The following is a 20,165-nucleotide window of genomic DNA, read 5'->3' as shown; positions in this document are numbered from 1 at the left end:
TTTCTTAGGGAGCTCAAAAAACTGTAGGCAACTGGAATATCAGGACTAAAGTAGTGTAATGTGAACTAGGCATTAGTGTAATGCCTTACTGATCCAGTGTCTCATAAAATTCTGCTCTTGTCTAGTGGATGTTCTGCTATAAAATCTTTACTCTTACGTACATTTTTTTCAACAAGGTTTCGATTATCATTACAGCGCTCAGACAGCCCAGCCACGTGTCGTACGGGACGCAGATTTACCACCCACCCCAAAACTCTAGACTCAAAGACTCAATGTTGGTTAGTAAAAATAAAGCCTGAAAGTTATACAGGAAAGAGCTGTTATCACCTATTACAATTAGCTTTCGCTCACATCATGTTTACAGTATGTGTCTGTGAGTAGGATGGTTTATGAACTGTTTCAGAAATTTTCCACATGGATGAAACCTCACATTTACTACAGGGTAAAATATTGAACACTTGAAATTCTTTGGCATGAAACTCACCAAACATTCATAGATATTATATATTGATACAAAAATACTATCAAAGTCTGTCAGAGGCATCACTCCAAAAACACCAGTATCTGCTTGTAAAATCTCAAATTGGTCCAAGTCTTGACTTAGCATTTCAGACCATCTAAATGATGTCTGATGGTCTGAAGAAAAACACATCATACAGAGGCTGTTCTTACAGTATTGAATCCAAGGAGAAAAAGCAGTTGCCAAATGCTGAGGGTCGAACAATGACAGTGCCTTTGCTTAGTGTCAGTGACACTTCAACCAGACTGTTTGAAAAGTTACAAGGCCAAACATCAATTTGCTTCAGACAAATGGGCTTCACAGAGCAAAGGATATATCGTTTAGGGTAAACATTAATAGTACAAATGACCCACTTCTACATTTTTCACTGATGGGAAAGCAACCTTGCAACATACATAAATCCTTTCCAAAGCAAAGAAACATGGACAAAAAAGCTATTTGATTCCATATCCAATTCTGAACAGAAATGTTAGATAATTAGTGACATAGAATAACTCTTACCTGAGTGTTGAGTGTTGCAAGGCTGATGGAACGACGCGTCTCTGTCTCGGTGGATCTACAGAGAAACAGGAAGACACTGAATCAGCCTCAGCAACATGTGACCGTCACCCACAAAGAAATAATGATGCAGACCAGCGTGGCAGTTAGGAAGTGTTGCTCGGTACACAGGATGGGAGGCAACGATAAGACACTTCATAACAGCAGACTTGGAGTATTCATCCGATTTAGTAGCTACACCCTGACTTCATCTCCTCGAGGAGACTGTTGGGAAAGATCTAACTTGTTTTCAGCCTTCAGAACTCGCAGCTACACTGACACCAACTCAAACACACTGACACGCGCACACACACTGCCTGTCAGAGATCTGCGGTTGGCTGTAAACACACAACACTGGGGCTCTGCTTCCTCTGTGGTCTGAGTGTCTATACAACAGCTGTGTGTGAGAGTGTGTGTGTGTGTGCGCACGCACGTGCAAGAGTAAGAGAGCTGGTTTTAGCTACAAAAGCCACAGGCGCCCCCCTCTTCGCATGCAGCACAAAAGCTTCGACAGTTTGGCCGAAGCTATGCAGATTTGACTGACAGCTCTGAATGTGAAGCTTACAGAGACTCAGAAAAGCTCACTGTGTTTTAATGAACTCCGTCATAGACATGCAGATAAAGATGATCAGCTTTGATTTTGAATGTGTCCCTCTTACAAACAGAGTCAACTAAAAACATATGACAAATCTATTAACAAGGAGAGACTGCCAAGACTAAGGAGACTTTCACATCAGGGACCGGGGCCATGATCTGAGAAATTTTGACCCCAAAGTCCAGTTCATTTTATCTGTGTGAATGCTGAGTACTGTACCTGGGCATGGTTCATGTGTACTCCAGTATGGTTAGCATCAGGCGTGAAAACCAAGTATACCAAACATAAGAGTGGACCTCTATTTAGGGGCTAATTTATGCTAAATGGAGACTGAGACAGACTGAGCTTTCTGTCCATACTCTGCATTCGAATTTGTGCATGTATTCTGAAAAAGCTTACAGATACGGAGCAGTAACACTAGAGATTGTGGTGGCAGTGTAGTGTAGTTCAAGTAAAATATGACCTTAGGAAACAACAAATAAATGCAACAATTGGTAATATATCACAATATATAGCAAAATTAGTAAAAAGAATTTACCATTCAAATGTCCGAATATACAGTATATAATGGTCAAATAGACCTCTGCTGTCTACTATGCTGCCTTTGTTTAAAGGTACATTTTTCTGACCTCCTCCATCAGGGCTTCACTTGTTGAGTGAAACTTTTGAAATCTGCCTTTTAGTACCATCTATTGGCTATATCTGTGCCATAATAAATGACTCATAGAGGTATGAGGGCTATGATGTTTACAGCGTTAGAAATGGATCTATTTTCATAAGTAAAAGGAGTACAAATGAGCCTTAACGTGAGAAGCAGGTGACAAGTAGAGCTGTGAATGCATTTCTAAACGTAGCCGGTCTCCTCCAAAATTTACATACAGATGCCGATCTGGACCGCAAGGCAATGGGTGATAAAGTGGGAAGGCAGATGAGAGGGTCATTTCTGACACTGGCTATGTTAACACGCATGCTAATATTCCACTATTATTCCAAATTGATGATGATAATATATGATGATAATGATAATATTCTGAATTTCTTGCAGGTTATGTAAATAGCATAATATGTTTAGATATTCCAAATTAGACCTTTTTCCGAATTGTATTTATTTCTAATTAAGACATGTTGGATATGGTATCTGGTATTCAGGTTTTAGCATTTTGGGCATGTAGACAGTGCATTTGGAATATGGGTTTACTGCAGTTTGCCACATACAGCCGCTTGCCTATTTATGGTCAGCTCTGTCCATCGTCATGGATACTTTGCACACAAACTAGCTATCCAACAATTTGCAAGGCCAGTGTAGAAATGCATGCCAAATGAAAAGCCCAAATTTGTGATCAGAAGATGAAATACACGTACATTGTAAAAGACTTGGATACCGACAGGCAAATATTGCGGCACCGACCTTTTTAAGGATGTGGCTGAAAGAATGACGTGATAAACATGTTAGTGCATGTTAGTCAGAGTAAGCGTGGTTGCATGTTAACAGGAATATAACTGGAAAATTAATTTTCATTAGTTATGTAAACAATTTTGTAGGAATATTGTCCTTTTGAAATAAAGGCAAAAGCCTGAATATTTTGTGCATGTAAACATAGTCACAGTCTCGAAAATATAAACAATAGTAGGGATAGTGTGAAGGTGTGTAGGCTTGGGATCTTGTGACTGGTATGCAGTGCTACACTGTAGCAACAAGATAAACAAACGTCAAGTAGAATAGATGATGTCACAAGTGAACCTGTACGGGACAACATTATGTGAAAGCTGAGCGGCAGGGGAGGTAAGAAGAGGGGCAATTGTACTCAGGCATGGTACAAATCAATCGTATCTAATACAAAAACACCATAAACTCTCTCTGAAAACATTGCTTTTTTTTAGGGGTCAAGTTATTTTTCAACTGAGCTGATACTTCTGCAGGGGAGTATAGATCGTAGCTGCTTACAAATGTTTATGGTCTGTCTCCCTTCTGTTCCTTCCTTTCTTCCTAGTGCAGCTTGTTTCCTCCTCTCCTTAATTCTTCCCATCTAACTTCCAACCCCAGTAAACCCCAGTTAAGCCTGGCTCAGATCGACAGGCTTTAGCACGGCCCTTTAAACTCGCCTGTGTAAGACTTGTACAAAGGAACCTCCAGATGTAAACAGGTCCCTAATCTAAAAACCATAACCTTTAATCTTAAAGAGGAACTAAACAAAGATGATGTTTCACCACAGCCAACCATGTTAACACTTGAGTTTCATTTGCAAGATACTGATACTGTATGTTCGTCTTTCAGCCACTGTATGGATTCTGTAGCTTTTATTGGATCAGTGAGAATCAAAAAACTTTAAATCATTGATACAGTTAACATTGTTTCTGTGATGCCTGCAAGTACTTGAATCAGAGGGAGGACCAAGTCATTGTTTTGTGAGTCACAAGTATGTCTCAAGTAAGGACAGACAAGTTCTAAATTTTGAGTTCAGAGTCTTAAAGAAGTCATAATGCACTCCTCACCAAATATAATGCTATTTTAACAACAAAGTAATAATAAAATACATTCAAAAAAGTCATGAATGCTTTTAAAAATTTGAACTTATTTGTTAAAACAAGTTTTCTGGAAGTTGTTGCATCTCTGTGTGTCAGTTTTGACGTTTTGCATATTGCAATTCCTTTTTTATCGACCACTGCATAGTTTTTGTACATAAGCAAAATTTTCTTTGTATTCATTGTTTTCCCAACTGGTACTCAGTAATGTAAAATTAGTTAAGGAAAGGAAAGGGAAATTAATTGATTTGTGGCAGACTTTCTGAATAGGTTTATTGGAAGGCATCAAGTATGTTAAAGTCAAAAAGCTCCAAAGTCCAGTTGAAGTCATGAGTTATTGGTGATTAAGTCCAAGCTGAGTCTTTATTTTTTCAAGTCGAGTCTTAAGTCATCAACTTCGTGACTCAAGTCTGACTCGAGTCCAAGTCATCAGACTCAAGTGACACCTCTGACTTGAATGTAAACAACTATTCCTGGTGTGTAGTTCAGAGTTTGACAGACATTTAAGACCATATTTAGTGTTTAGCTTAGCATAGACTATAAACACTGTAAAACAGTTAGCCTGGCTCTGTCCAAAGGTAGTCCACTTATGAGTACCTCTAAAGCTCACTAATCAACACCAATCAATTCATTAATTATTTAATTCACACAAAAACCAAAGCGAAATTCTGTCAGTTTGTGGTTTTACAAGAGGTTATGTGCTGGACTACTTCTTGGCAGGACACGGTCGCTTCCTGAAGTCTTGTCATCACCATAATGTTGCCAGGCAACCTATGAAGGCTCCAGCAATAATTTTTTTGGATTAACCAAATAATTGGCAAAGTCTATGTAAAAAAAAAAAAAAGGATAGCAAGAAAGAAAGGAAGAAGAATGCCTATCACACTTTCCTCAAAGCTCAAACCAGCAATCCCAAACACAAAGACATTAATTTATAATAATAATTTAAAAAAAACAACAGAGAAAAGGAGCTAATCCTCATATTTGAGAAGCTCGAACCAGCAAATGTTTGGCATTTGTGCATGGTGAATGTAATCCTTGTAATCCTTAAGATTTCCACAGAATCAAAAGTCAATTTATGTTCAGCATTTTTCTGGCCATATCCATTCAACATGTTTACATTCAGTGATGATCTATTTGGTACTTTTCATCTTAGGTGGCAGAGTCTGCCATTCCTTCACGGGACTTTCTGACCTGTGCACGATGACTGCTACAAATAAAAAAAGGGGAAACTAAACTGAAGCCCACACACTGCAGTTACTGAGTAAACTGGGGAACATAAAAAAAGAAATAAAAAAAGGAACAAGTGAGGAGGTTGAAAAGAAATCAAAGATTTTGATCATTTTATAAACAACTAACCCTGTCCCAGAGCACCAAAACACTCAGCACTGTTGTGCATGCCTGGGAGTGGCATATGTGTGTGTGTGTGTGTGTGTGTGTGTGTGTGTGTGTGTGTGTGTGTGTGTGTGTGTGTGTGTGTGTGTGTGTGTGTGTGTGTGTCAGAGTACCCACTGTGACCACGCACTTGCATTCCTACAAACTCAGCGACAGGCACTTACATACCAAGTGGCACCGTCTACATACACCTCCATCAGCCAACACTGTTGCATGCATGCACACTTATTACAAACATTCTACTCATGTTACTTTTTTTCACTCATCAAGGCTCACATGCACACAACTAAATCCCCCGCACACACTAATGCATGCACAGACAGCACACACAGGCTCTCTTTTTTCTCACAGCTGTGTTCAGATATCAAACAGAGCCCGCTGAGAGAGAACAAACACGCTGACGAGGAAAGATTAGCTGGTCACAGAGGGCGCCAGTACACACAAACACAAACACACAGAAATGTATGCACAGGTTCTGCTCAGAAGTGAAATGATTGCCAGTGATTTCAACAAATTACAAAAGGCTACATGGCTTGACCTTACAGCAGAGCAGTGACAGTTAAGTGTTGAACAGGAACAAAGGATCCTGAATAAAATACAGATTAAGGAGAAAAGTAAAGGAAACAATGGCTTCAAGTATTTTATTAGAGTGTTTACACACTGAGCCACCAGAACTGCTTTAGTCCCTCTGTGTATTTTGCACAGATGATAAAACGATCTGAACTCTGCTGCATGATGGGATATGAAGTGAATACTTCTCGTAGGGAGTGAATATATGTGATAGTACATGCTATTTATGCATGTTGTATATATTCACTCTTGTTTCCTTAATTTTATGCTGCAGTTCATACTATTCAGTTCAATTTTGACCACATGACTGAAGAATTAACAAATACAGTACAGGCCGAACAAAATAGAAGCTTGTTTAAATTTTGTCATAGCATCAAAATTCGAGAACTTTTTGTCCCATACAACTTAGTTGTTAGGAATTCACCTCAGCGTGCTCATGGCAGTACAAAAGCCACTCACAGCATAACAATAAAGACAAGTATGACGAAACTAGAAAAGTGCACAAACTAGAAAAGTGCACACTGTCCAGTAGACGTGCTACAGCGTGTTTCAATAAAAATACACGCCTTTTCTATTTTTGACAGAGGCACAACACTTCCTGCTAACAGGCACTGTATGTGAAATATAGATGTCCTATGATGTAATTATGAAAACGAATGTATTTGTAACTCAAACACAGCCATGAATCTTTGATTCAAGTATTCATAACTGGACTATGAGTGGTGCTAACCTTTAAGTGCTGTAGCACAAAGTTATAAAGTAAATACGATAAATAAAATAAAACAAAAGAAACAATTTAACTGCCTTTCGTACTGATGGTAGAAGCACAAAGATGAAGGAAAAATGACCACGTCCCTGACACTCAAGATGGAGGTGAAGATAACAAAAACGGGGATTATTTTATCTCGTAATGTGCCAAACTTTAGTGGGTTGTCACTGTTCGGGTATAGGGACCAAACTTTTCTATGAATGTCAGTTGTTGGGCCCTGCTGAAGGCCAAATGTGTCCTGCAGCAGACTGTAAGGCTTGTTTTTTTTTTCTTTTTAGCCGAGCTGATTTTAGGAAAAACTGCAAGCCTTTCTGGTCGGTTAAGAGGAGTGAGGAGTCAGCAGTCAGTGACAGAATACAACTGCCAATAAAACAGGTTTTCCAACAGTTGTGAATAAGAACAACCACAAGAGATCCTTGAGCATACAGTAATACAAAATATAAGGCTGATTGGTCCAGTAGTTTGCAAGTTTAGTCGCGGACAGATGGAAATACACACACACACACACACACACACACACACACACACACACACACACACACACACACACACACACACACACACACACACACACTCATGCACGCACAAACACAATCCCCTCCAGGCTTATACCTGACAGAGTTACTAAAAACACATCATACATAACTCCCACTGCATAAAATATAACTTTTATCCATAGATGTAAGACAGCCTGTTAACAGTCCAAGAGGAGAGTCTCGTGCAACTTATCGATAACATGTAAGGTGCTTTAAAGAACAGTATTAGTATTTTGCTTTTGTAAATCGCTGGTACAGAACTGGGGAGCCATTTAGTGATTAGATGTTTTTGCAGTACGTGCTGCTGAGGAAATGGGATGTCATGGTTTCGATGACCCAGAGTCTTTTTCCTGAGGCGAAGGCGAGGTTATTAAGAAGGGGTTGGCAGGTTGTTTGAAGAAGCAGGGTGTATTGAGACCTCTGCGCTGAATGCGGGTCCCATAGATGTCAGAGATGAGGGTGAGTTTGCGGCGGAGGATTTTTGAGACGGAGCAAACAACTCTGTCCAGCTGCTTCCTCTGCTCAGTGGTGAAGTTGCCATACCACACAGAAAAATAAAAGGTGAGAACACTTTCTATCACAATTCTGGAGAAATGCAGCATCCTTTCTTTGGGCACCAAAACTTTTTGAACTGGCACAGCAAGAGAGAGTCTTTGTTGGGCTTTTTTGATGATACAGATCAAATTGTCATCCCATTTCAAACTACTTTTAAATCATAACCACTCATTTAGAAAAAAGAAAAAAAGACCGAAGGAACGCTCCATTTTTAAGGTGATGTATGTTTTAGGAGAAATAAACTTTATAACTACCAGAATTCTGGCCACTTACTGTTTGATTAACAGCTCTTACTTGTACTTTTAATTTCAATACTTTTTTAAACCAGTATTTTTATTTATTTATTTATTTATTTATAATGTGAAATGCAGTGATGATAGAACAAGTGAAAACAAGCGAAACGACATGTAAACAGTCAAGAGAGAAACAAAATGACACGTACAATGCCACTTAAGACAGTGACACAGAACAATACAAAACAAACAGGGGTTTGTCATTACAGGCTTTAACTAATGGGTATAAGAAATATGGATAAAAAAACCCACAAACTGAAAAAAGCAAATCTATGAAGATGCATGAGTATGTGTATGTGTTTGTGTGTGTGTGTTTGTGTGTGAGCAAGAGAGAGATCGGGGTGATGAGTGTTTATCAAGTAATGTTCTAACAGGTGACTTTAACTTCTATCAAAGTCATTTTTGTGGGATATGTGTACAAGGTAAGCCGCCATCCATTTAACAAGTCAAGCAACCAAACATTTATCAGATGAGAGTTCCAGCCAGTTAGCAGGCCTGCAAACCAGCCAGTCAGCTAGCGAAGAACCGATCCCCTCTCTGAAAGTTGCCAGTCCAGAGGCCGAACGGCCCAGTGCATATTTGTAGCGTCCGGGGAATCTAAATTGTACCCAGTAAAAACACATCTGGTTTAAAAATAAAAAAGGCGGACTGTTCTGTGTATGCCGGGGCAGGCTGGACTTGGACTGCTGCCTTGTTTCTAAACAGGCAGGCAGCCAGAGAGGTTCCGCAGCATTGAAGGATGCCACGGCTCACTGAATGACTGTTTCAGGCCAAGTGTGTATACATGGTTTGATCCCTGAGGGCGGCTCGCGGCAGACCTGAGGGCAAGGCTATTCTGTGGCGCACCTTGGGAGTGCAGGAAATTCAACTTATCAAACACTTAAAACAGGATAAAAAACAAATCTACCAGACAATGATGCAACTGCTACACGAGATTTTTCGGGGATGTTTACTTTGTATTTTAAAGAACTATTATGAAGAGCCGCCTTTATTAAAATCCTTTTCTATAACCATCCTTCACAAAGAATTCAGAGGTCATGGCCAGCTACAGAATAGTGCACAAGAGGAGCTAACAGAAACAGTGTTTTGCTAAAGACCATTTCAGAGGACTGAATTGGGGCTCTGTGGTTGAAGGTCTTTTTAAATAACTGTTTTATTCAGAATGAATCTTTTGAGAAGCACAAATCACAAGCAAAGGGGTCAAGAGTCAGTAGTTCAATGGCACTTCGACTAGGTGGGAACAAATACTCCTGCAACCATAACATGAGCAGAATTAATGTGCTAAATATGCCCAAAAAAGGAGAGAAAAAAAGTTATTTCCGGCCTGTTTGATGTGTATGTTTACTATTTATCTGCAAAAACACATGTGCTTAGTACTATGCTAGTTAGTTTAAGGGTTTAATCACAGTAACTGTACTTGGTAAGTGAAGTGATGATGTGTTTTGTGACTTCAGGCCAGGAGAGATGCTGGGATGTGAAACGCTGGTTGGAATGAAGTCATTTGGCCGGATGCCTGTTTCCATCTGAGGCCAGAGGAAACCGTTAGTCCGGCACTGCCTTTTTCCCACACCATCATATCTCTCTCACTTTTCCTCTTGCTCACTCTCTCTTTCACTTTCTCACACACAGACTCTCATCCTCGCTATCCCCCTGAGGTGAAAAGAGGAGCTGACTTCAGGAACAACTTTAGAACGTGACAATACACTAAAGAGAGGTGTTACATGTACCAGAGCAATCCACTTCATAGATATTTTCCTGTCCGAGCTGCCCTCCCAGTCTGCTCTGCTCTGCCTCTGGATGTCACAGCCGGCAGACAGCATGATGGTGGGCATGACACACTGTAGGACAATCTCCAGACTCTGCTGTCGTGTAGGTCATGCTTTAGTTTATGCATGATAATTACAGTAATAATCAGGCTTTCAGTCAGTGTTTATGGGTTTATTATTAGGTAGTTTATAGTTATGAGCTAAGTTTAGTACTCCTCAAGCAATAGGAAATAGTACAGCTTTGAGTCATTAGCTTAGTTTGAAATAAATCAGTCTCGTCTTGTTTAGTTGATAATTATTAGCTTATTTTTTAGCTTAGTTTAGTCAGATTCTACAAGTTTTGTCCCTCTTATAATTTGTCAGGTTGAGGCAAGGTAATCTTATTTGGGGAAAAAACTTTGGCAGCCGAGAAGAGATCCCATCTAGGGATGTATTCTAGTCCATCTAGGACAGACATGCAATAGATGTTGTGTGTACAGAATAGATCAACATAGTGAAATTTAAGTATGGACAGTCTGTAAGGCTGAACCCGACTCAGAATTATCTCAGTCGAATCAGATGCGGCAGCTCAACACGAAAATTTATTTTTTTCCCCATATAAAGTTTGAACGGGGTTCAGTGTGACAGCACCAATCATGTAATATAGTAAATAAGCTAATGGGGCTAACAGCAGATTGGCAGTGTGTAACATCATTTCACTCCATCACCAGATATCAAACAAAAGCCAGAGACTGAGTCGTACTGTGTGAGCTGTAAATTCATCAGAGAAGGTTATGTTTCTTTAGGGCCTCCTCTCCTGCGGCTATGCAGCAGCCTGTGCCAAAGAGCAGTGTGAAAGTTAAGAGCACTCACTCTGCTCCAAAGTCTGGGGACCAAAATGTCTCCAGGAGCACTCTCCATAGCACATAAACTGGTGGAAAAAAAACATAACAAACACTGCTCGAAGCAATCTCAGTCGACTGACGTTTCTCCAACTGATGATTAGAAAAAGGTGGCCCGAGCGATATGGATAATAAAATTATTGGCCAAGATCAACTGCAAACATATTATGGATCCAGGTGGATACTGAGCATCTTCCTGGGTGTTGCCAAACAGCTTATATTTTTTCATTTTTTTTTTGTTAATCTTATTACTGTATAGATTATCAAAGCAGAATGACATTCACTCCATTTAAGTCCCAGTGACAGTGTTATTTCTGTTTGCACAAAGAAATTAAGATTAAAGTGCTTTTAAAACAAAGACCAATAATTACAGCAATAACTATAAAAGTAAGGAAGTGAGCATCTGGACTGCTAAATGATAATGTTCTGTAAACTCTGGCACCAACTCCAAGCATGCACTTGCCCTGCTAATTCAGATATATTTTGATTGGCTGTCAGTGTTTCTATTGTTCATCAAATCACTCTTAAAGTGGTCTCAACAATATCATGTCACTATTGTTGTTATTTTAGTTGTGGTGTGGACTCTGCCAAACAAACTGAGTTAAAACAGTTTTTAACTTATTGAGTGCCATTGACGTATATATACGTCAAAGTGTGTTTTCAGCGGCTGGCAGAAGGGGGCGCTGTCACACTCCAGGCGTGTAATTTTGTGGCTGCTGGGATTTGTAGTTGTAGTAAAAAAGACGATAGCTCAAAGCATGAAGTGGAGTAGCCGGGATCAGAGAGCAGAGAAATCTGTACGGAGGTGATTCGAAACTACAGCAACGAAGCTACATCAATTCAATATCGGCATAAAATGCTCCCCAAAAAACGGAGAGGGTCAAGTGGCCAGTTTCGCCAGTGGACGCTGGAAGCCACTTTCCATTACATAATAGGGCTGGCACTCAGTGAGTTAAAATGACATGTTTATAACATTGCAGTAGCTGGTATTGTTCTCACTTTGTGAGTGTGTGTGTTGTCATGGCAGTATGTAGTCCTGGTGACCCCTGTTGTAGCAGGAACTACCACAGAAGCCATTTGAGTATTTTGTCAGGTGTTTATATGTCTGTCTGTTTGTGGACAGATGAAGTCAATGCAATAGTGTTGCAACTGTGCAACATGAACTTTACAGGTGTGTAGTTGAGATCAAAATGAAGGCCAAGTTGGACCAAGATGGTTGTGGCCTGAGTAAGGGGGTCAGAAGAAGTGGGATACGAAGTGAGGAAGAGGCCATTGCCACGCCACCTACACCCCTGGCACACATATGTTTTACGTCGTGGGTTGCTGTGCTGTGGCCAGAGTGATTATATTGCAAGATGTTCCCTAAGTTTAGTTACTGCTCTTTGTGTGGACGGCCCTGAGAGTACACAGTTATGAAACTGCATCGCAACACGTACTTTGGCACAGTGGGGCTTTAGGCTAAATGCTAACAACAGCATGCTAACATGTGCACACTGAGATTGTCAACATGCTGATGTTTAGCAGGAGTCATTTTAACCATGTTTGCCATTTTGGATATCTGGATATCTGTACCTAAATTTATGTTCATCCATGAAATTGTGAAGATATTTCAGTCAGACAAACTGAAAAACAGGCAGATATGGCCACCCCTCGAGTCAAACGGCTAACATGGCTAAAAGAGTGGAGGCTTGTGATTTTTTTAACAGGGACAGACCCAAATAAACTGCCTGCATGAGTAGGCTACAAACCTAGTTTTGAGCAGGTTAATTACTGTCGCCTAAAATGGAACTTCTTTGAAACCACAACATGTTTACCAACAACCAGCAGGACTCACTGCTGTCCAGCAGCCAAAAGCAAAATCTGACGCACAGTGGAAAAATGGCATACAGGGTTCTATATGTGTAATGCCATTTAGGCTTTAAATAGCACTTTTGGGTGCTATAAAGATCCCATTTAGAAAGATTCCAAAGAACACCCAGTTCAAATGGTTTGACACAGAACCTTTATGGTAACAAGACCTCTGAGAGCGAGCGAAATGTCCCAACTTAACAGTGTGACGAGACATTTTAGGAACATCAGTGAACTTTATTATAGCTTTAAAGTTTCTCAGTACTAGTAATTCAAGTGCCCACCATCCTGACCAAGTAATCCCGGAAAGACCTTAAACTGTCTGAGCCTCATTAAGTTTCATACACAGTTATTCCACAGAGATGGATAGAGTGCAGGCATCTGTCTTAGTGTTAGCATGCCCATGCACCGTGCATCCAGAAACCACACTCCACCCCGAAATAATCAGCACTCTGTGTCTGGAGGGCCACTATCAACAACCATGCAATCATCTCCCAGGGTGCAACACAGCAAAACCCGTCACAACATCTCCTGCAGTCGACTACGGGTTTGCCGAAACACGTTGAAGCACTTTATGGTATGTATGACTCTGTTTTACTTCAGAAATAACTTTGTCCAGGCAGCTTTAAAGAATAAGTGTGATCAGGCCTTTAAACACAGTGTGTCTGAGGAGCTTAATCACTTCAGGAAACTCTCTTTAATAGACTTAATTTCATGTAATAATGTCATTAATTATCCCTGACCTCCCTTTTATGGTTCACTTTTACGATTTCAGCCCTGCTTTTATATATCTTTCCTTGCTTTTATTGCTTTTGCCATCATTTTTTATCTGTTTGAAGCACTTAACAACTGTGTTTTCAAACCCTTGCTTCAAATTACTGTTATTACCGTAGCAGCAGCAGTATTATGCTACCAAGCAACTTTTTCTTCTTTAAGTGTGGATAGGTGGCCTACCTTTATCAAAACCACGTCTACAGCTCTCTCTCCTTTGGCACACAGACTGTACCTCCGCTTGTGTCGTTCGTACATTTTCCCTTAAATATCCAGAGCAGATTTACTAAACGGCAGAAAATCCAGCCGAAACACAGTTTGAGGAGAGCTGAAGCTGTCTGCTAAGCTTCACATCTGGCCACAGAAGCAGCCTTCTCCCAGACTCCAGTTTACTCCCTCCCTTCTTCTCCTCTTCCCTCCCTCCTTCTCCTGTTCCCTCCCTCCCTTTTCTTCTCCTCTGTCGCCTCTCAACTTCTCTCCTGACTCTCTGACTCATGCTTTGGCTCTCTCTCTCTGTATTTTCTCTCCGTCATTCTCTGTGAGGCAGTCAATGTCTCCCTCTCATCCTGTAAATCAGCCAGCTAAAGTAGTACATTGTTACAGTGTGACAAATGACAGTGGGGCATTATTACTTCAGTTAATGTGATTCAACCATCAGGATTTATGCCGTTGAGACTCGACACCCCCTGCTGGAGGAAGACGTACTTGGAGCCACCTGTGAGGCGCCCTCTGGGTGTGATTGCACCTCTCTCAGATGATGGATGTGGCCGGTGGCCGTGTTAAAACAAAGTCAGGAGTGGTTTTATAGCAGCAGAAAAAAAAGTTTTCACTTGCATATTCACACACATGGGGCAGAGCTGGAAAAGGCCAGTTACTCATCGGTGCAGAGTGCACTTCAGATTTTACCCTTCATGTGATTTATTACATCTCGGCCCGAGTGATATAGGTGAAATCAATACAACATTATTAATTATTTACAAATCCTATATGAATATATAGCAAAATATGGCACACAATCTGATTGATAGTGTTTGCTGTGAACAGTGTCCCACTCTTACATCAGACAAAACAATTTTTTTAAACAAAACCAGCAGTGATTAAATTGTATCAGTTTTAGTTACAATTAGCCTGTAATCATTTAATTAGGCAACAGACTTTTGTAAAAATGATAAGAAGATCCCATTGTTATTATTTCTTCTTCTAGCATATTGAAAGTTGCAGATTAATCTGTCTGGACAATCTTTTGAAGTATCTACTCCAAAAACAAGCTCAGAGGCAATCATCCAAACATGGAGCACTAAGATTAATAGATTCAAATACAGACACGGACACAAACAGCAGGGTGGACAGCAAACATGCACAGGTTTTTTTATGCACAGCTCTGGGTGTCTGTGGATGTGTTCCAGACATGCAGATTGTGAAATGTATGCAGACTCAGACACAGCTACACAGATGTGAAAAGCATCATTTGGGATTATGAAGGGAAAGAAGCCGAATTATGTAATTATAAACAAATTTCACTGCTGTACTAGGAAGATGTAAAAAATGAAAATAAGAGTATGATATGTTTAAAATTATTTCACCATTTAACCTTGCAATCAGACACCTATAATTTTAAGGGAACTGAAGTCCTTCCATAATATCCCTGTTCTAATCCAGACTCTATATGGAGAAAAACAGTAATTTAACATCCCTGAACACAGGAGCTGCTGGTCTACGGCTGTTAAAGTCAGTAAATTTTTTTTTATGTTTTTGTGTGACTTGTGTTTAAAAGGGTTAGTTTGGATTCACCAAAGTGATTGAAAGAGCGGTAAACCAGAGCTCTGTGTACAGTGAGCTAAAATTGCTCTACGTCAATACAGTCTGGTGGATTTGACAAGAGCACAGACGAGGAACTAAAGCTGTTAAGGGTGTCCCAATTGAAGAGGGCAGTCTGACGCAAAAAATAAACTGTTGAAAATATTCTCAATATAGTGTACACTTGAACCTATACTGATGTTTTTACATGGAACTTTTTAAAAGTGGCTAAAATGCATTTTGTTGCTGTGCTGGTCTCCAGCAGTAAATTCTTCTGTGTTGGTACTCCAGACTGCCAACTGGCATCGACTATATGTCATGTATAAATGCATATTTTTACACTCTTCTTACAATCATCCTTTTCATTCATATAATACTAGACAGGTCGATCAGCTTCACCTCCCGTTTTACACAACTAAACATGGCCAGTATTGCCTCAGATATCAGCGTACAGATTTGGAATGATAAATTATCAACAGCTCATCATTTAAAAATTGGAAAGGAAATTATCATTACATTTAATTCATTATGTTTAATTATTTCTGAATGTGTGTGTGTATATAAAAATATTTCCCTTTTTCCTTTACACTTTGAATTGTATTCTATGTCCTTGGTTTTTACTGGATTATGTTTACTGACTGGTATCTTTTTCTGCTCTTTGTTGTCATTCATCTTTTTTTCTGTAAAACGATTTAGGGGCTGTTTTTGCTTTTTTTAGTCATCTGGATTTTATGCAGTTTTTAATTGTGTGCATATAAACTCAACTCAGCTCAGCTCAGCTCAACTCAACTCAACTCAACTCAACTCAGCTATGTACTACTCTGACTATGGAGAAGTACTTCACATAACCCCATTTCATATGATATGATATATTGATTCCATGTAAACGTGTGGTAGCCCCTACAGTCTGTGAGTGTTCCCTGACATGAGAATCCAGCACAAAAGGCGTGAATCAGGGCCAGCAGCCACAAACAAATCAAATTCAAGTCTAATCCAACTTCTGAACTTCACAGAGCACCAGGTGTCTCAAAGATCAGGGGGACACTGCAGTCAATCCGTTGAACCAAATGAACCACAGTGTTTGCACAGGACATTAAAAATTTGAATACACACTTCTGTTGGTGGATTTGAAAACTCTGCCTAGACTATGAAGGTTTGAACACTCTCCTCTTCATTTCCCTGTCTTCAACAATAGAGTCAGAAATTAAGGGGACTGGCAGATTTTTCTCATCAGCAATTTATGACTTACTCTTGACCAGGAATAATGTCCTATTCATGAAATATTTCGCCATTAATTTTTCCATGTCTGTATCTCATCACTGGAAGGAGCAAAGGAGCTGAGGAGTGCAAGTGAAGGAGGACACGTATCTCATTGAGCTGGGGGCATTGTAAGATATTCCTATCAGTGAAAAAAAAACCCAACTAAATTGTCTTTTGGTCTTTACTTGTCTAAACAGAGCAAATGATTTCCACAGGTTTGGCCTATATAGAAGATTAGTGATGCCTATAGAATGTTGGCCTATATAAAGATGGACGACGCGTCTTCACTTCCTACCATTGTACGAAAATGACAGCAAAACATGCCAGATACAGGCGCTGCCATCTTTTGACGTCATTTGGAGCCAGAGTCTATGCAGTAACGTTTGGGGGGGTAATTATAAGCATTAAATACTTATAAAAAATACTAAATTTATCTGAAAAATACTAACATCAGCCCTAGTTATAATGCTTGAACATCAGTGTGATAAGAAATATGTAAACTGATGGAAAGCATCTTTAGGAGGAATTTCTTTGCTGTGTACTTTGAGTTTTTAGTTTGTCCTATGTCCCATCTGACCTGTCCTGCAGCCAGCCACCAGGGGGCGATCCAGATTTTTTTGGTTGCACTTTGGGGGAGCCGTCATGTCATCCATCTTTGTGTACAGTCTATGGCCACACCTGGCCAATTTGTTAATTAATACTATGACATTTAGGCTACACTACAGATGTATGACATTGTTGAAACACAGAGGTGTTTAAAACTGCATTATGGTTTATCTTGTTTAAATTATTGTTGGAATTATTTTATTATTGCTAGCGCTGCCTTTTTTGGCCCTTGACAGGATCACAGCACATTTAACTCATCTGTTACTTGCTTGTCTTTAAGTAGGTGTTGTTATGATTCCCTGTATGTATATGTTTTATGAAGTCCATTTGCAAAAAAACCCCAAAAAACTAATTTCTCTCATGCTTACGTCTTGAGGACAGGACTCACAGCTGCTGATAAAAGTCTGATTGACTAATAGGAACAACATTTTTTGGCACTGGTCCAGTATTAAACAAAATCAACAAAACAAATTGCAATGTAATGTTAAAAGATAACTGCAAACTGCCAATTTCCATCCACTATGTGTTTGTTTTTGCCACTGATAGGTTTAGATTATTATTTTAGGTGTCTAAATTATGGAAAGGATCCCTGATCTTTTTATTAAAGAAAAAGATCAATTTTGTTTAACCAAAAACAGCTCTGAAATCGCCATCGCTAAAGCCACCAGACTTGATAAAAACAAAGAGTAATTTTATCATAGTACACACATTTTATTCATAGTTGACCGAAACAAACCAAAACTCAAAAAAACATCTTTGTCCATCTTCCCACTGTTGCAACAATAACAAACTCTGATTTAGTTGAAATAAACCCTCACTTCACCCAGTTAGATGAAAAAGTGTGCTGGTTCTATACATGCGTAATTACATGGAGTTTGGTGGATTTGGCGATGGCAATTTCAGGGCTGATCCTTGTTAAAAACAAAGGATCTCACTCCTAAACAAAAAGATCTATCTCTGTAGGGATATTTTCCATAATTTGTTAGACACTTATAACAATATAGACACTTATTACAATAATTCACACTTCATAACAATAATCTATTAGTGTTGCACAATTTCCCAGAGTGGTTACATTGCAGCCTGTTTCACTGCTGCAAACTGCAGCCCTCTATCCTGCTCAACACTGGTCCAATTTAAAAAAAAAGATTGTCTACATTAGTCACTAAACACAAAAACATGGGAAATAGGGTTGAGGTTGAAAAATAACATAGCTACCCTTTTAGTGTTGCTGTGCAGGACTGCTATCTTCAAGTACCTAAATTATAAAATGAAATGCAGAAGATGTCGTACATGCTGAACTAACCAGCTCTAATTTATTCGCTGTCTAAATAGCTCACATCTTGTCAAAACGTTGACATTCACACTCTTTGTGATTTTAATTACTTCATTAAGCTTACATCTCCTTTCTTGCAGCTTGTTGTTGTAACTGTCTTTCAGATTGTGTTGGTCAGTCAGCACTTATAACAAAACTACAGACATTGTTTTTAAACCCATCACAACAAGTAAAAAATATGGGCGTCACCTTTGACTCTGAGCTTGGTTTTATTCCACACATTAAAAACATATCAAAAATGGCATTTTACCATCTCAAAAATATTGCCAGAGTCCGCCCGTTTCTCTCCCAGGCAAACACAGAGATGCTGATGCATGCTTTTATCTCTAGTCGTATTGACTACTGCAATGCTCTACTCTTCCAAAAAAGAATATTACTCAGGTACAACTAATCAAGAATTCAGCAGCACGTGTGCTGACGAGGACCAGAAAGAGAGTACACATTACGCCTGTTTTAAGATTTCTGCATTGTGTTTCAGGATGATTTTAAGGTACTTTTATTGTTTTATAAAAGTCTTAATGGTCTTGGGCCTTTTTATTTATCAGACTTGCTTTTATCATATGAACCCTTGCGGACCCTGAGGTCCTCCAGTACCGGCCTTTTAATTATTCCTAAGGTTAGAACAAAAACCCATGGTGAGGCATCGTTTCAGTAATATGGCCGCCGTCTGTGGAACAGCCTGCCGGAGGACCTGAGGGCTTAAACGCAGGCACAAGGCCCACCTTTTCAGTCTAGCTTTTAGCTTATCTTTCTTATTTATTTTCATTTATTTATTTTCTTATTTATTCTATTAATCTACCAACGTATTAATTTATTCATATTTTATATTTATTTATTTATTCATATTATTCAAATTCTTAGGTTGTTAAACTGTATGTTTAAGCTAACTTTAGTTTACGTATATCTTATCTCAGATTTGTTTTGTTTAATCTGATTTTCAACTTCTTAACCTTAACTCCTTAACCAGTCTTAACTACTTTATTGTTTATTTATTCTGTTTTTAGTTTTTTACTCCAGCTCTGGTGTGTCCTCACGGAGGGCCCTTTGTACTGGGAGCTGCGATTGGCTCTGTCTGTGGGGGCATCGTCGTGGGGTCGCCCTCTCTTGGCTGGATGGGGGGGGGTCCTGTCCACAGCTTCATGGTTTTGGTGTGGACTCCCCCGTCTGTCTGGGGCGGGGAAATTTCTGTAGCCATGTCTCTGTGAGCTTTGATCAGCTCCTTGTCCAAATGGCCCTCCATGCTGGCGTTTCCTCATTTTAGTCGTCTGTGCTCAGCCATGTTTCTTATCCACAGCCATTCTGTTCTGGGCCTTTCTAATGTTGTCTTTCTGTATGTGTTCTGGGGGGTGGGTGGGCCTGGGAAGGGGGGGTGGTTTATTTGTTTAGATGGTGTTTTATGTTTTGAACTTGTGAAGCACTTTGTGCTACATTAAATGTATCAAAATTGCTTTATCAATAAAGCTTGATTTGATTTGAATATTTTCTGCTGCTGTCTGTTATAGAATCCTCACTATATACATATACATAAATTCTTAGGCCACTTTACACTTTGTTATTTTAGCAAGGTTAATGGTCATACATATTTATTTCTCAGTAGTCTCTTTACTGAA

The 20,165-nt window shown here is 39.5% G+C and overlaps 1 protein-coding gene across 9 annotated transcripts in view; it reads right to left on the bottom strand.

Annotated features, from left to right (window-relative positions):
* Positions 1-20,165, bottom strand: part of akap13a (A-kinase anchoring protein 13a) — a 147,965-nt gene that overhangs the window by 69,331 nt on the left and 58,469 nt on the right. For all 9 annotated transcript variants that reach the window (XM_088080670.1, XM_088080668.1, XM_088080658.1 and 6 more), the window contains one exon: positions 1,022-1,076. In XM_088080670.1, coding sequence (XP_087936796.1) covers positions 1,022-1,076 — 55 coding nt within the window. The remainder of the gene's footprint in view (positions 1-1,021; positions 1,077-20,165) is intronic.

This window comes from Plectropomus leopardus, chromosome 1 (genome assembly GCF_026936395.1).
Source record: "Plectropomus leopardus strain MGB_pleo_1.0 chromosome 1, ASM2693639v1, whole genome shotgun sequence".
Classification (NCBI taxonomy): domain Eukaryota; kingdom Metazoa; phylum Chordata; class Actinopteri; order Perciformes; family Serranidae; genus Plectropomus; species Plectropomus leopardus.
Note: the sequence above shows the minus strand (reverse complement) of the source record. Positions and strands in the feature narration are given on the sequence as shown.